This window comes from Phyllobates terribilis, unplaced genomic scaffold (genome assembly GCF_046119375.1).
Source record: "Phyllobates terribilis strain yellow unplaced genomic scaffold, ASM4611937v1 Scaffold_5__5_contigs__length_657084704, whole genome shotgun sequence".
NCBI classification, from domain to species: Eukaryota; Metazoa; Chordata; class Amphibia; order Anura; family Dendrobatidae; genus Phyllobates; species Phyllobates terribilis.
In genome coordinates, this window is record NW_027362765.1 from 380,219,509 (window position 1) to 380,237,462 (window position 17,954).

The following is a 17,954-nucleotide window of genomic DNA, read 5'->3' on the forward strand; positions in this document are numbered from 1 at the left end:
ATGGGTGATGTACACTTTGATTTTAATAGTCTGCTCAATGTACATTTTAACTATCCCCTGATGAAGCTTGATGCGAAACTCACGTCATGTGCGTTTTCTATACAGTAGGTGAGGCTTTACTAATACCACTGTGTATGTACTTTATTATATATGACACCCTCCATCTTCTTTACTGGTTTTGCCTCTAAGCATTGACAACCGTGGGCTCTTTGACTCTTTTTCTTCTAAGAGTATCCGTCCTCAGTGCTAAGATATTAATTGCTTGTACTATCTATTTTCATGTTTAAACATCCTGGAGTCAGGCGTCATTGCTCGTCTAGTTGTTACTTTATGTATTATCTGTTGTTTTTTAATAAAAATATACTTTTATTAATTTTTTGAGCTTTGCACACTTTTTGTGTAGGTTTCTGTTGTTATTGACTGCAGCATCTAAGGGATTAAACTGCAGGGATCGGACTCATTGTATGATCGCGGGGGGACAGCTGATCGCGGGGTTATAATTATAGACATCAAGGGGATGAATTTTAATTTGTTGTCCATAGTATGTTACCTGTTGAGTGTAGTCACCGTTGAATAAATCCACCACATCAACATCGCTGCCGTCTTCTGAGCAGTCGCTGTAATCTCCACCGAGGCGGCTCACTGTTTCCTGTGTTGAGAAGATAAATTAAAGATATATTTAAAGGGGCTGTCAGGACTGTGATATTGATGACCTACTGCTCAGTACATTGCTATATCCAGCTGCTGCAAAAGTTGAAATCAGCTGATCGGTGGGGGTGCCGGCTGTTGGACCCTGACCCATCTCGTTTTGATGACCTATTTTCTGGATAGGGCAACAATTTTTCAGTCCCAGACTACCTTTTAACCAAAACTATGACATTGAAAACATGAATGACATATTGGAGTTTACAATGATATTATCCATATTAGGCCATGCTTACACATTCAGTATTTGACATCAGTATTTGTAAGCCAAAATCAAGAGTGGGTGATAAATACAGAAGCGGTGATGTGTTTCTATTATATTTTTTCCTCTGATTGTTCCTCTCCTGGTGGTTTTGGCTTACACATACTGATGTCAAATACTGAACGTGTGAACGTAGCATTTATACATCAGTTTTCTTTATATACTGTACAACAAATGGACTTATATTCATCAGTGCTAGGGATCCGATTTTATTCCATTTTTCATCCGTGTTTCTGTTTTTTACCAGCCGTGAGCATATTGTCTAATCCATGCCCATCCTTACCCACCAGTAATTCTAATGCTTCCCCTAAAAGAATGAATTGTAAGAAGAGGACATATGATTTAAAGAGTAACCAACATTTTAATTTTTATTTCATAAATCAATAGTACAGGTGAAAATAAGAAACTGTAATAGACCTTATCATAGAAATCTGCTTCTTTCTCCTCCTGGACTGATCATTCATTCTCAAAAATTCTCAATTCCCAGGTGAAATCTTTATTCAATAATGAGAGATTGTTACATTACTGAGATAGGAGATGGCAGTTGGTGCTTTAAAAATTCTATGAAGCCGGGAGGAGCTAGAGGCAGACACAGACATTCTGGGGAGGAGCTAGAGGCAGACACAGACATTCTGGGGAGGAGCTAGAGGCATAGACAGACATTCTGAGGAAGAGCTAAAGGAAACTCATACATTCTAGAGAGGAGCAACAGGCAGACAGACATTCTATGGAGGAGCTAGAGGCAGACACAGACATTCTGGGGAGGAACTAGAGGCAGACACAGACATTCTGGGGAGGAGCTAGAGGCAGACACAGACATTGTGGGGAGGAGCTAGAGGCATAGACAGACATTCTGAGGAAGAGCTAAAGGAACACTCATACATTCTAGGGAGGAGCAACAGGCAGACAGACATTCTATGGAGGAGCTAGAGGCAGACACAGACATTCTGGGGAGGAGATAGAGGCAGGCTACAGACATTCTGAGGAGGAGCTAAAGGAACACACATACATTTTGGGGAGGAGCTAGAGACAGACAGATATTCTAGGGAGGAGCTAGAGGCAGACAGATATTCTAGGGAGGAGCTAGAGGCAGACACAGACATTCTGGGAAGGAGCTAGAGGGAGACACAGGCATTCTGGGGAGGAGCTAGAGGCATAGACAGACATTCTGGGGAGGAGCTAGAGGCAGACACAGACATTGTGGGGAGGAGCTAGAGGCAGACACAGACATTCTGGGGAGGAGCTAGAGGCATAGACAGACATTCTGGGGAGGAGCTAGAGGCATAGACAGATATTCTGGGGAGGAGCTAGAGGCATAGACAGACATTCTGAGGAAGAGCTAAAGGAAACTCATAAATTCTAGGGAGGAGCAATAGGCAGACAGACATTCTATGGAGGAGCTAGAGGCAGACACAGACATTCTGGGAAGGAGCTAGAGGGAGACACAGGCATTCTGGGGAGGAGCTAGAGGTAGACACAGACATTGTGGGGAGGAGCTAGAGGCAGTCACAGACATTGTGGGGAGGAGCTAGAGGCATAGACAGACATTCTGAGGAAGAGCTAAAGGAACACTCATACATTCTAGGGAGGAGCAACAGGCAGACAGACATTCTATGGAGGAGCTAGAGGCAGAAACAGACATTCTGGGGAGGAGATAGAGGCAGGCTACAGACATTCTGAGGAGGAGCTAAAGGAACACACATACATTTTGGGGAGGAGCTAGAGACAGACAGATATTCTAGGGAGGAGCTAGAGGCAGACAGATATTCTAGGGAGGAGCTAGAGGCAGACACAGACATTCTGGGGAGGAGCTAGAGGCCGACACAGACATTCTGGGGGGGAGCTAGAGGCAGACACAGACATTCTGGTGAGGAGCTAGAGGCAGACACAGACATTCTAGAGAGGAGATAGAGGCGGACACAGACATTCTGGGAAGGAGCTAGAGGTAGACACAGACATTCTGGGGAGGAACTAGAGGCAGACACAGACATTCTGGGGAGGAACTATGGGCAGACACAGACATTCTGGGGAGGAGCTAGAGGCAGACAACAGACATTCTGAGGAGGAGCTAAAGGAACACACATACATTTTGGAGAGGAGCTAGAGGCAGACACAGACATCCTAGGGAGGAGCTAGAGGCAGACAGACATTCTAGGGAGGAGCTAGAGGCAGATACAGACATTCTGGGGAGGAGATAGGGGCAGACACAGACATTCTGGGGAGGAGCTAGAGGTAGACACAGACATTCTGGGGAGGAGCTAGAGGCAGACACAGACATTCTGGGGAGGAGCTAGAGGCAGACACAGACATTCTAGGGAGGAGCTAGAGGCAGATACAGACATTCTGGGGGGAGCTAGAGGCAGACAGACATTCTGAGGAGAAGCTAAAGGAACACACATACATTCTAGAGAGGAGCTGGAGGCAGACACAGACATTCTGGGGAGGAGATAGGGGCAGACACAGACATTCTGGGGAGGAGCTAGAGGTAGACACAGACATTCTGGGGAGGAGCTAGAGGCAGACACAGACATTCTGGGGAGGAGCTAGAGGCAGACACAGACATTCTAGGGAGGAGCTAGAGGCAGATACAGACATTCTGGGGGGAGCTAGAGGCAGACAGACATTCTGAGGAGAAGCTAAAGGAACACACATACATTCTAGAGAGGAGCTGGAGGCAGACACAGACATTCTGGGGAGGAGCTAGAGGGAGACACAGACATTCTGGGGAGGAGCTAGAGGCATAGACAGACATTCTGGGGAGGAGCTAGAGGCATAGACAGACATTCTGGGGAGGAGCTAGAGGCATAGACAGACATTCTGGGGAGGAGCTAGAGGGAGACACAGACATTCTGGGGAGGAGCTAGAGGCAGACACAGACATTCTGGGGAGGAGCTAGAGGCAGACAGACATTCTGGGGAGGAGCTAGAGGCAGACACATATATACTGGGGAGGAGCTAGAGGCAGACACAGACATCCTAGGGAGGAGCTAGAGGCAGACAGACATTCTAGAGAGGAGCTGGACGCAGACACAGACATTCTGGGGAGGAGCTAGAGGGAGACACAGACATTCTGGGGAGGAGCTAGAGGGAGACACAGACATTCTGGGGAGGAGCTAGAGGGAGATACAGACATTCTGGGGAGGAGCTAGAGGCAGACACAGACATTCTGGGGAGGAGCTAGAGGCAGACAGACATTCTGGGGAGGAGCTAGAGGCAGACACATACATACTGGGGAGGAGATAGAGGCAGACTACAGACATTCTGAGGAGGAGCTAAAGGAACACACATACATTCTAGGGAGGAGCTAGAGGCAGACTTAGACATTCTAGGAGCTAGAGGCAGACACAGACATTCTGGGGAGGAGCTAGAGGCAGACACAGACATTCTAGGAGCTAGAGGCAGACAGACATTTTAGGGAGGAGCTAGAGGCAGACACAGACATTCTAGGGAGGAGCTAGAGGCAGACAGACATTCTAGGGAGGAGCTAGAGGCAGACACAGACATTCTGGGGAGGAGCTAGAGGCATAGACAGACATTCTGAGGAGGAGCTAAAGGAACACACATACATTCTAGGGAAGAGCAGCAGGCAGACAGACATTCTATAGAGGAGCTAGAGGCAGACACAGACATTCTGGGGAGGAGCTAGAGGCAGACACAGACATTCTGGGGAGGAGCTAGAGGCATAGACCGACATTCTGAGGAGGAGCTAAAGGAACACACATACATTCTAGGGAGGAGCAGCAGGCAGACAGACATTCTAGAGAGGAGCTAGAGGCAGACACAGACATTCTGGGGAGGAGCTAGAGGCAGACACAGACATTCTGGGGAGGAGCTAGAGGCAGACACAGTTATTCTGGGGAGAAGCTAGAGGCAGACAGACATTCTAGGGAGGAGCTAGAGGCAGACACAGGCATTGTGGGAAGGAACTAGATGCAGACACACACATTCTAGGGTGGAGCTAGAGGCAGACACAGACATTCTGGGGAGGAGCTAGGGGCAGACACAGACATTCTGGGGAGGAGCTAGGGGCAGACACAGGCATTCTGGGAAGGAACTAGATGCAGACACACACATTCTAGGGTGGAGCTAGAGGCAGACACAGGCATTCTGGAGAGGAGCTAGAGGCAAACACAGACATTCTGCGGAGGAGATAGAGGCAGACACAGACATTCTTGGGAGAAGCTAGAGGCAGACACAGACATTCTGGGGAGGAGCTAGAGGCAGACATATACATTCTTGGGAGGAGCTAGAGGCAGACACAGACATTCTGCTGCACATTCTCCTGAAACGTCAGTTACAGTTCTCCATAGAACCTTATGAGAACCAAATGTCATCTTTTATCTCAGTAATGGGAAAATCTGTATTCATTAAGGCACATTTTACCTGGGAATTCAGAATTTTTGAGAAAGAAAAATGCATCCAGGGAAAGAAGCAGATTTCTATCATAAGATATCTTGCAAAGTTTCTTATTTTTATGTGTACTATTGATTTATGAAAAAAAATTAAGTGATGATTACTCTTTAAAGCAGGTTCTTAACCTCATATGATTGGGTGATTTTTTTGTTTTTTTGCACTTTAGTTTTTTTTACTCCACTTGTAACAAAAGCCACAACTTTTTTATTTTTCAGCAGATATTGACAGATGCGAGGACTTGTTTTTTGTGGAAGTTGTAGTTTTGAATGACACCATTCACTTTACCATACAATGTACTGCAAAAAAATCCAAGTACTCTGAAATGGTTAAAAAAAACTTCCAATTTCGACATTGTATTTTATTTTGGGCTTTATTATTTACCACGTTTATTGTTCCGTAAAACTGAGCTGGCAACTTGATTCTCCAAGTCAGTCAGTACGCTTATGGCGAAACCAAACTTTTTTTTAAATTTTAGTGGTTAAAAAGATTGTAAACTTTAAAAAATGTCGTTTGTGTTTTTTGAGACCTGTAACTTCTTTTTTTTTCCATCAATAAACTTGTATGAAGGAAGGCACATACAAATTTATTTTTTGCAGGTTGAGCTGAGAATCTGATCAATATTTTTTTGGGGTGCATACAATGTTTTGATCAGTTATTGCATTTTGTGGGGAAATTGTGCCCCGAAAAAAAAAAAAAAATCTAGCTTTTTGATTTTTTTTTTCATTTTTACGGTCACTGTATGGGAGAAATATTTTATATTTTATTAGTTTACCATATTTGGTATTTATGACACTAGCAAATATGTTTATTATTTTTAAAAAAAAATGTCTCTACATTTGAGATAAAGGCGGAATGATTTAAACTTTTATAAAAAAAAAATTTCAGAGGATGACGGGTTATATATTTTTTAATCTTTTTACATTCTTAATTAGTCCCCTTAGGGAACTTGAACCTGCGATGTCTTGATCACCTATGCAGTACACTGCAATACTTCAGTATTGCAGTGTATTGTGAACTTGACAATCTCCTATACAGTCCAGGTACATTGATCAGGTGGGCTGATGACCATTGATCAGAAGTGACAGCCACCATTTTGAAGCCTGTTAAAGGTCGCTATTATCCTTGACACCAGCGTTTGAGAGGTTAAATTGATGCAATTGGAGCTGATACGATCAAATCAGATACTGTAAGGTGCCAGCTATGTAACACTGATGGTCAACACGGCATGGAGCAGGCTCAACTTCTGAGCCCACTTCATACATTACTCCATTTTTGTGCGTGACTATATAAGTAAAACAATATTTGAAATATTCCAGTATTCCAACTGGTCAATAAATGAGATTTCTATGTTCTGAAGCTCAATTGTCACCTTTGCTGTGTAGACTGTGGTGAATAAGCAGAGTCAGCTCATTATTATTAGAGTATATTTGAGTTAAGGAGAAAATCAACTTTCCCCAAAAATTTTTGAAATAGCAGAGCATGTAACAAAAAAAGGGTCTTCTTGACTGCATTTTATTGCCAAATTACCGTAATCATATTTTTCCTAAAAAAAATATGTTATGTGCCTTTTTTATTTTTATAAATGCGATTCATTGGCATGCCACCTACTTTTTTCATACCAATAGAGGTCTCCACACCTGGCTGGATGTTAAACCCAGCATCATCCATGAAGGCTGGTTCCCTGTGACCATGGACTAGGACACGTGCTCCAGCCACAGACGACAGCAATGGAATATAATCATGTTGCTCTGTGCGAAGGACGAGGGTTAATCCTGAAAGAAAATGAAAGGCATGAAGACAGTATTATAGTAGTTACAGTACAGACCAAAAGTTTGGACACACCTTCTCATTTAAAGATTTTTCTGTATTTTCATGACTATGAAAATTGTACATTCACACTGAAGGCATCAAAACTATGAATTAACACATGTGGAATTATATACTTAACAAAAAAGTGTGAAACAACTGAAAATATGTCTTATATTCTAGGTTCTTCAGAGTAGCCACCTTTTGCTTTGATGACTGCTTTGCACACTCTTGGCATTCTCTTGATGAGCTTCAAGAGGTAGTCACCGGAAATGGTCTTCCAACAATCTTGAAGGAGTTCCCAGAGATGCTTAGCACTTGTTGGCCCCTTTGCCTTCACTCTGCGGTCCAGCTCACCCCAAACCATCTCGATTGGGTTCAGGTCTGGTGACTGTGGAGGCCAGGTCATCTGGCGTAGCACCCCATCACTCTCCTTCTTGGTCAAATAGCCCTTACACAGCCTGGAGGTGTGTTTGGGGTCATTGTCCTGTTGAAAAATAAATGATGGTCCAACTAAAGACAAACCGGATGGAATAGCATGCCGCTGCAAGATGCTGTGGAAGCCATGCTGGTTCAGTATGCCTTCAATTTTGAATAAATCCTCAACAGTGTCACCAGCAAAGCACCCCCACACCATCACACCTCCTCCTCCATGCTTCACGGTGGGAACCAGGCATGTAGAGTCCATCCGTTCACCTTTTCTGCGTCGCACAAAGACACGGTGGTTGGAACCAAAGATCTCAAATTTGGACTCATCAGACCAAAGCACAGATTTCCACTGGTCTAATGTCCATTCCTTGTGTTCTTTAGCCCAAACAAGTCTCTTCTGCTTGTTGCCTGTCCTTAGCAGTGGTTTCCTAGCAGCTATTTTATCATGAAGGCCTGCTGCACAAAGTCTCCTCTTAACAGTTGTTGAAGAGATGTGTCTGCTGCTAGAACTCTGTGTGGCATTGACCTGGTCTCTAATCTGAGTTGCTGTGAACCTGCGATTTCTGAGGCTGGTGACTCGGATAAACTTATCCTCAGAAGCAAAGGTGACTCTTGGTCTTCCTTTCCTGGGGCGGTCCTCATGTGAGCCAGTTTCTTTGTAGAGCTTGATGGTTTTTGCAACTGCACTTGGGGACACTCAAAGTTTTCCCAATTTTTCGCACTGACTGACCTTCATTTCTTAAAGTAATGATGGCCACTCGTTTTTCTTTACTTAGCTGCTTTTTTCTTGCCATAATACAAATTCTAACAGTCTATTCAGTAGGACTATCAGCTGTGTATCCACCAGACTTCTGCACAACACAACTGATGGTCCCAACCCCATTTATAAGGCAAGAAATCCCACTTATTAAACCTGACAGGGCACACCTGTGAAGTGAAAACCATTTCCGGTGACTACCACTTGAAGCTCATCAAGAGAATGCCAAGAGTGTGCAAAGCAGTCATCAAAGCAAAAGGTGGCTACTTTGAAGAACCTAGAATATAAGACATATTTTCAGTTGTTTCACACTTTTTTGATAAGTATATAATTCCACATGTGTTAATTCATAGTTTTGATGCCTTCAGTGTGAATGTACAATTTTCATAGTCATGAAAATACAGAAAAATCTTTAAATGAGAAGGTGTGTCCAAACTTTTGGTCAGTACTGTATATTCTTGTACATAGGGGCAGTATTATAGTAGTTATATTCTTGTACATAGAGGGCAGTATTATAGTAGTTATATTCTTGTACATAGGGGCAGTATTATAGTAGTTATATTCTTGTACATAGGGGCAGTATTATAGTAGTTATATTCTTGTACATAGGGGCAGTATTATAGTAGTTATATTCTTGTACATAGGAGGCAGTATTATAGTAGTTATATTCTTGTACATAGGGGCAGTATTATAGTAGTTATATTCTTGTACATAGGGGCAGTATTATAGTAGTTATATTCTTGTACATAGGGGCCAGTATTATAGTAGTTATATTCTTGTACATAGGGGCAGAATTATAGTAGTTATATTCTTGTACATAGGGGTAGTATTATAGTAGTTATATTCTTGTACATAGGGCCAGTATTATAGTAGTTATTTCTTGTACATAGGGGGCAGTATTATAGTAGTTATATTCTTGTACATAGGAGCGGTATTATAGTAGTTATATTCTTGTACATAGGGGCCAGTATTATAGTGGTTATATTCTTGTACATAGGGAGCAGTATTATAGCAGTTATATTCTTGTACATAGGGGCAGTATTATAGTAGTTATATTCTTGTACATAGGAGCAGTATTATAGTAGTTATATTCTTGTACATAGAGGGCAGTATTATAGTAGTTATATTCTTGTACATAGGAGCAATATTATAGTAGTTATATTCTTGTACATAGGGTGCAGTATTATAGCAGTTATATTCTTGTACATAGGGGCTGTATTATAGTAGTTATATTCTTGCACATAGGGACAGTATTATAATATTTATATTCTTGTATATAGGAGCAGTATTATAGTAGTTATATTCTTGAACAAGAAAGCAGTATTATAGTAGTTATATTCCTGCACATGGGGGCAGTATTATAGTAGTTATATTCTTGTACATTGGGGCAGTATTATAGTAGTTATATTCTTGTACATAGGAGCAGTATTATAGTAGTTATATTCTTGTACATAGGGGGCAGTATTATAGTATTTATATTCCTGTACATAGGAGCAGTATTATAGTAGTTTTATTCTTGTACATAGGAGCAGTATTATAGTAGTTATATTCTTGTACATGGGGCAGTGTTATAGTAGTTATATTCTTGTACATAGGGGGCAGTATTATAGTAGTTATATTCTTGTACATAGGAGCAGTATTATAGTAGTTATATTCTTGTACATAGAGGCAGTATTATAGTAGTTATATTCTTGTACATAGGGTCAGTATTATAATAGTTATATTCTTGTACATAGGGTCAGTATTATAGTAGTTATATTCTTGTACATAGGAGCAGTATTATAGTAGTTATATTCTTGTACCTAGGAGCGGTATTATAGTAGTTATATTCTTGTACATAGGGGCAGTATTATAGTAGTTATATTCTTGTACATAGGAGCGGTATTATAGTAGTTATATTCTTGTATATAGGGGACAGTATTATAGTAGTTATATTTCTGTACATAGGGGCAATATGATAGTTATATTTTTGCTTTACATTGAATATTGACAAACCATTTTTGATCCCCGGCATAGAGGAGTTCCATGATTCACTTTCAGAACGATTGTGGTTGAACGTGTAACAGTTTCCGTAGATTGCATGGTGAAAGTGTGAGAAATTCCTGGGGATAAGTAAAAAAAAAAAATCTCATTATTTGAAAAGTTACATACTTTTTACTATTTATGTTGCTATGAAACGGATTATAGGTGACTCAGCTGTTATTACATGTAGCAACATGATGAATAATCTCTTTTAATATTTCTGCAATCATTTTCCATTCAATGAAAATAACAATTACCAGCAAATAGAAATCCTCAAGTAATTGTTTTTTATCAAGTTATTACAAGCAGACTTAAGCTACTTCAGGACAATTGCAATATGTTCTCCATCAGGGGCGGACACAGACTGTAGTGGGTCCCTGTGCAAGAATTTCTTTGGGCCCCCCCCGCCCTTCATAGGGGGCATGAAGGGCCCCCCCCCCGTGCATCTCTCATCCCCCCGTGCATCTCTCATCCCCCCGTGCATCTCTGATTCCCCCCGTGCATCTCTGATTCCCCCCACTCCTAGTTAATTAATTGTATTTAAAAAAAATAAAACTTGTTATACTTACCCCCAGGGCCGGCTCCAGGTTTTTGTGGGCCCCGGGCGAAAGAGTCTCAGTGGCCCCTTTAACACATACCACGATTCATGATGCACAGATACCGCAGAGAAAAATATCTATAGTACAATGCAAAGATTTCACTTCTTACATTACATGAGCGATATCTATTGTAAATTCCACAATAGCTCAGAAACCGGCGAATCCTCACAGCGCACAGTGCAGACCGGACAGTAATGTCCTCCACACAGTATTATGGGCACCACATAGTCCTCCATGCGGTATTATGGGCCCCATATAATGCTCCATACAGGATACTGACCCCCTTATAATGCTCCATACAGGATACTGGTTCCCATATAATGCTCCTTACAGGATACTGGTCCCCATATAACGCTCCATACAGGATACTGTCCCCCATATAACGCTCCATACAGGATATTGGTCCCATATAATGCTCCATACAGGATACTGGTCCCCATATAATGCTCCATACAGGATACTGGTCCCCATATAATGCTCCATACAGGATACTGTCCCCCATATAACGCTCCATACAGGATACTGGTCCCCATATAATGCTCTATACAGGATACTGGTCCCCATATAACGCTCCATACAGGATACTGGTCTCCATATAACGCTCCATACAGGATACTGTCCCCCATGTAACGCTCCATACAGGATACTGGTCCCCATATAACACTGCATACAGAATACTGGCCCCTATATAACGCTCCATACAGAATACTGTCCCCCATATAACGCTCCATACAGAATACGGACCGCCATATAACGCTCCATACAGGATACTGGTCCCCATATAATGCTCCATACAGGATACTGGTCCCCTTATAATGCTCCATACAGGATACTGGTCCCCATATAATGCTCCATACAGGATACTGTCCCCCATATAACGCTCCATACAGGATACTGGTCCCCATATAATGCTCCATACAGGATACTGTCCCCCATATAATGCTCCATACAGGATACTGGTCCCCATATAATGCTCCATACAGGATACTGGTCCCCATATAATGCTCCATACAGAATACTGTCCCCCATATAACGCGCCATACAGAATACGGACCCCCATATAACGCTCCATACAGAATATTTGCCCCCATATAACGCTCAATGCAGGCTGTTCCCCCCTTATAATGCCCCATTACACGAGCGATATCTATTGTAAATTCTACAATAGCTCAGAAACTGGCGAATCCTCACAGCGCACAGTGCAGACCGGACAGTATAGTCCTCCATACAGTATTATGGGCACCATATAGTGCTCCATACAGGATACTGACCCCCTTATAATGCTCCATACAGGATACTGGTCCCCATATAATGCTCCATACAGGATTCTGGTCCCCATATAACGCTCCATACAGGATACTGGTCCCCATATAACACTGCATACAGAATACTGGCCCCCATAAAATGCTCCATACAGAATACTGACCCCCATATAACGCTCCATACAGAATACTGACCCCCATATAACGCTCCATACAGAATACTGACCCCCATATAACGCTCCATACAGAATACTGTCCCCCATATAACGCTCCATACAGAATACTGACCCCCATATAACACTCCATACAGAATATTGGCCCCCATGTAACGCTCCATGCAGGCTGTTCCCCCCTTATAATGCCCCTTGCAGGATGTCACGTCCCCCCTTTTCAATGCCCCATGCAGTATGTCAGACCACCCCTTCCCTTACAATGCCCCATGCAGGAGGTCACACACCACCCCTCCTTATAATGCCCCATGCAGTATGTCATACACCCACCCTCCTTATAATGCCCCATGCAGGATGTCAATTCCCCCCTCCCCCTCTTATAATGCCCCATGCAGGATGTCACCCCCCCTCCCTTATAATGCCCCATGCAGGATGTCACTTCCCCCCTTCCCCTCTTATAATGCCCCATGCAGGATGTCACTCCCTTCCCCTCTTATAATGCCCCATGCAGGATGTCACTTCCCCCCTTCCCTTCTTATAATGCCCCATGCAGGATGTCACACCCCCCCTCCCTTATAATGCCCCATGCAGGATGTCACTTCCCCCCTTCCCCTCTTATAATGCCCAATGCAGGATGTCACTTCCCCCCTTCCCTTCTTATAATGCCCCATGCAGGATGTCACACTCCCCCCACCCCCATATAATGCCCCATGCAGGATGTCAATTCCCCCCTTCCCCTCTTATAATGCCCCATGCAGTATGTCACCCCCCCATATAATGCCCCTGCAGGATGTCACCCCCCCATATAATGCCCCATGCAGTATGTAACCCCCCCATATAATGCCCCATGCAGGATGTCACACCACCACCCCCCATATAATGCCCCATGCAGGATGTCACCTCTCCCCCCATATAATGCCCCATGCAGGATGTCACCCCCCCATATAATGCCCCATGCAGGATGTCACCCCCCCCCCATATAATGCCCCATGCAGGATTTCACCCCCCCATATAATACCCCATGCAGGATGTCACACCCACTCTCCCCCCACCATATAATGCCCCATGGCCCCATACATAAAAAAAAAAATCAAATACTCACCTCACTTCTCACCTGATGCTGTTCCGGACTCCAGCGTCGCTCGCGTCTTCCCGCTGTGACAACTCAGGAGAGATCGCGCGCGGAGTAAATATATCACCGCACCCTCTGACCTGAGACGTCACAGTCAGAGGACGCGGAAGACGCTGCGGAGGCACGGGGAGGGGTAAGTATTGTGCCAGCGCCGTCACATGACCGGAGATGTCCCTGCGCTCAGCATGGGGCCGGGGAACCATGCTGAGCGCAGGGACATCTCCGGTCATGCGACGGCGGGGGGTCATGCGGGGGGACCCCTTGAGGAGACGCACAAGAGGGGGGCCCCAATGGGGCTCCGAGGGGGCCCCGATCGGCCGGGCTCCATGCTGGAGTCAGGGCAGTCATGCCCTGATGGCGGCCCTGCTGGAGGCTGGAGGGGCCCCCTCTCCCTCGGGGGCCCCCGTTCAATGAACCAGCTGCAAGGGCGGTAGGTCCGCCGCTGTTCTCCATGCACAAACAGTACAGTCCCAAGACCGGAATGCAAACTAAACTCTACACCTCCCAATGTATCCCACGAGATATACACCACATGGCCAAAAGTATGTGGACACCTGGTCTTGACAGCCATACGAGCCTATCATATATCCTATTCCAAACCATAGATGGTAAATAACATCTTTAATTTTTCTTTAAAGTGGGCACCTAGATGAAGAGTTCTTCCCAATCCTGATGGGTTAAAGAGGACATTTTCACCAGTTTGAGCGTGTCATACTAACCACTTGATGGATTAGTGGCTGCAAAGCTACAGAAAATTTGAGCCTATTATATATCCTATTCCAAACCATAGATGGTAAAAAAACAACCTTCTCATTTCTTTGAAGGCTTCTACTTTGAAGGCTTCTACTAGATTTTTCAGATGTATCTGGGAAACTTTGTGTCCAGTTAACCAAGTGAATCATAGAATGATAGAATGTTAGAGTTGGAAGGGACCTCCAGGGTCGTCGTGTCAAACACCCCGCTCCATGCAGGATTCACTAAACCATCTCAGACAGATGTCTGTCCAGCCTCTGTTTGGAACGATGGAAACGGTCTGGTTCACAATTGGCATCCAATTCATCCCCACGGGGTTCAGTGGCGTTGAGGTCTAGACTTCTTAGGCTTATCTGACTGACCATGTCATGAAGCTCCTGATGCACAGTTGTTATTCTGATGTCACTTCCATAGTCAGTATGGAACTTGGTAGTAGTTGAAGTCGCACGTAGTCTACTACTGAGTGGCCCTATTTTGTGAGTTTTTAGCTTCGACATCTCCGTGGTTAAGCTGTGTGACTACTAGATGCTTCTACTCCACAATAGTAACAAGTACAGGGCAGATCAGAAATGTTATGAAATTAGTTTTGCCAAAGGTTGAGCATGGAATCACCATGTCTACAGCACGATCCATACCAATACCAACGCTCATCTACGGAAATTGCCAAAGGTTGAGCATGGAATCACCATGTCTACAGCACGATCCATACCAATACAACGCTCGTCTATAGAAATTGCCAAAGGTTGAGCATGGAATCACCATGTCTACAGCACGATCCATACCAATACCAACGCTCGTCTATGGAAATTGCCAAAGGTTGAGCATGGAATCACCATGTCTACAGCACGATCCATACCAATACCAACGCTCGTCTATGGAAATTGCCAAAGGTTGAGCATGGAATCACCATGTCTACAGCACGATCCATACCAATACCAACGCTCGTCTATGGAAATTGCCAAAGGTTGAGCATGGAATCACCATGTCTACAGTATGATCCATACCAATACCAACGCACGTCTATGGAAATTGCATGACCGTGTGCTTGATTTTATGTGACTGTTTGCAATGTGCTTGAAACTCCAAAATTTAATAATCAAAAGGGTGTCCACCTACAGTACATTAGTACAATTAATTACAAAACGTAAAGAAAGACGTCCTACACATTGATGGTATCGTATTTCTTCTTCATCCCTGATTCCATTACTCTGCTGCTTACCTAACGTTCAGACAATGCTCCTCATTGAATCTGCAGGCAAATATGAAGTTCTCCAGCTGTTCCTCCTTGATGTCTCCTTGCTTGGGCACTCTGGCCAAGATATTAATGTATTGAAAACGGTACCATTCCTGGATGGCGTCCACGCCCGAGCTGTACGTCTTGAAGAAACAGTCTCCTCCTGTTTCATTACACTATAGGGAAAAATTATCTACAGTAAATCGATGGGAAAAAAAAAGTTTTTCAGTATCTCCAAAAACTTTGGCTTAATCAACTGACTCTTTGTTTAATGACCAAGCTCATGGTTGCAGTCTTCTTAGGAACCTTTCGGGATTCATATAGATTACTATGTAATATATAGGACTAAAACTTTAGAACAGATGCTGCAGAGAAAGAATTTAGACTATATTCTCTAGATTGGTGACTCTATAGATCAGATACATAAGATTAGGTACTCTAGGTCAGATGCTCCAGATCAGGCATTCCTGTTCCTACAGTGTAGATCAAGCACCCGAAGCTGGGCACTTTAGATTAGACACTTTACATTAGGCACTCTAAATCCGATGTTCTTGATCAGTTATTCTAGATTTTCCATTTTTTACCATTCACTGAAGATCAGGAACTCTTGATTTGGCATCTCAGATTGGGCACTCTAAATTTAGAATTCTAGAGCGCACTCTTTAGATTAGGTGATCTAGATTTTGCACTCTAGATCATACACTACAGATTAGGGACTTTAGATCAGGAACTTTAAATTGGCACTATAGAATAGGCACTCGTTATAACACTGTATAAATAAATTAGGCACTCTAGTTCAGATACTGTAGATCTGGCAATCTAAATTGGAACTTTTGATCATATATTGTAGATCAGGCACCCTATGTCAGGTTCTCTAAATTTGGCACTTTTTATCGGATACTTTATAGCAGGAACTTTAGATATTTTAAATTAGACACTCTAGGTCAGGGGCCCTCAAACTACGGCCCGCGGGCCACATGCGGCCCGCGGAGGACTTTTATCCGGCCCTCTGGGCTATGGGCGGAGGAGAGGAGAGAGGTGCCATTTGCCGCCCTTCCCCCCGCTTGCTCAGGGCCCCGGCAGGCGGATACTTACCTCTCCCCGTGCCTCCGCAGATCCGCTGTCTTCCTGCTCTGCGCTTGCTGTGACGTCTCAGGTCAGAGGGCGCGGTGACGTCTTTACACCGCGCCCTCCCGAGTGCCGTCACAGGCAGCGCAGAGCGGGCCGCCGCCGCCGCGACGCTGGAGTCCGGACCAGAGTAGAGCAGCGGCAGCAAGTGAGAAGTGAGGTGAGTACTGGATTTTTTTTTTTTATGTATGGAGGCATGGGGCATTATATGGGGGGGTGATATCCTGCATGGGGCATGATATGGGGGGTGACATCCTGCATGGGGCATTATATGGGGGGGTGATATCCTGCATGGGGCATGATATGGGGGGTGACATCCTGCATGGGGCATTATATGGGGGGGTGACATGCTGCATGGGGCATGATATGGGGGGGTGACATGCTGCATGGGGCATTATATGGGGGAGTGACATGCTGCATGGGGCATGATATGGGGGGGTGACATGCTGCATGGGGCATTATATGGGGGAGTGACATGCTGCATGGGGCATTATATGGGGGGGTGACATGCTGCATGGGGCATTATATGGGGGGGTGACATGCTGCATGGGGCATTATATGGGGGGGTGACATGCTGCATGTGGCATTATATGGGGGGTGACATGCTGCATGTGGCATTATATGGGGGGGTGACATGCTGCATGGGGCATTATATGAGGGGTGACATGCTGCATGGGGCATTATATGGGGGGTGACATGCTGCATGTGGCATTATATGGGGGGGTGACATGCTGCATGGGGCATTATATGGGGGAGTGACATGCTGCATGTGGCATTATATGGGGGGTGACATGCTGCATGTGGCATTATATAGGGGGGTGACATGCTGCATGGGGCATTATATGGGGGAGTGACATGCTGCATGGGGCATTATATGGGGGAGTGACATGCTGCATGGGGCATTATATGGGGGGGTGACATGCTGCATGGGGCATTATATGGGGGGGTGACATGCTGCATGTGGCATTATATGGGGGGTGACATGCTGCATGTGGCATTATATGGGGGGGTGACATGCTGCATGGGGCATTATATGAGGGGTGACATGCTGCATGGGGCATTATATGGGGGGTGACATGCTGCATGTGGCATTATATGGGGGGGTGACATGCTGCATGGGGCATTATATGGGGGAGTGACATGCTGCATGTGGCATTATATGGGGGGGTGACATGCTGCATGTGGCATTATATAGGGGGGTGACATGCTGCATGGGGCATTATATGGGGGAGTGACATGCTGCATGGGGCATTATATGGGGGGTAACATGCTGCATGGGGCAT

The 17,954-nt window shown here is 44.5% G+C and overlaps 1 protein-coding gene across 1 annotated transcript in view; it reads right to left on the reverse strand.

Moving 5' to 3' along the window:
• Positions 1 to 17,954, reverse strand: part of SCNN1A (sodium channel epithelial 1 subunit alpha) — a 215,940-nt gene that overhangs the window by 155,210 nt on the left and 42,776 nt on the right. The window contains exons 4-7 of the mRNA XM_073684901.1: positions 15,529 to 15,719; positions 10,367 to 10,473; positions 6,988 to 7,151; positions 551 to 649 (exon numbers count right to left, since the gene is read on the reverse strand). Of these exons, the coding sequence (XP_073541002.1) occupies positions 551 to 649; positions 6,988 to 7,151; positions 10,367 to 10,473; positions 15,529 to 15,719 (561 nt within the window). The remainder of the gene's footprint in view (positions 1 to 550; positions 650 to 6,987; positions 7,152 to 10,366; positions 10,474 to 15,528; positions 15,720 to 17,954) is intronic.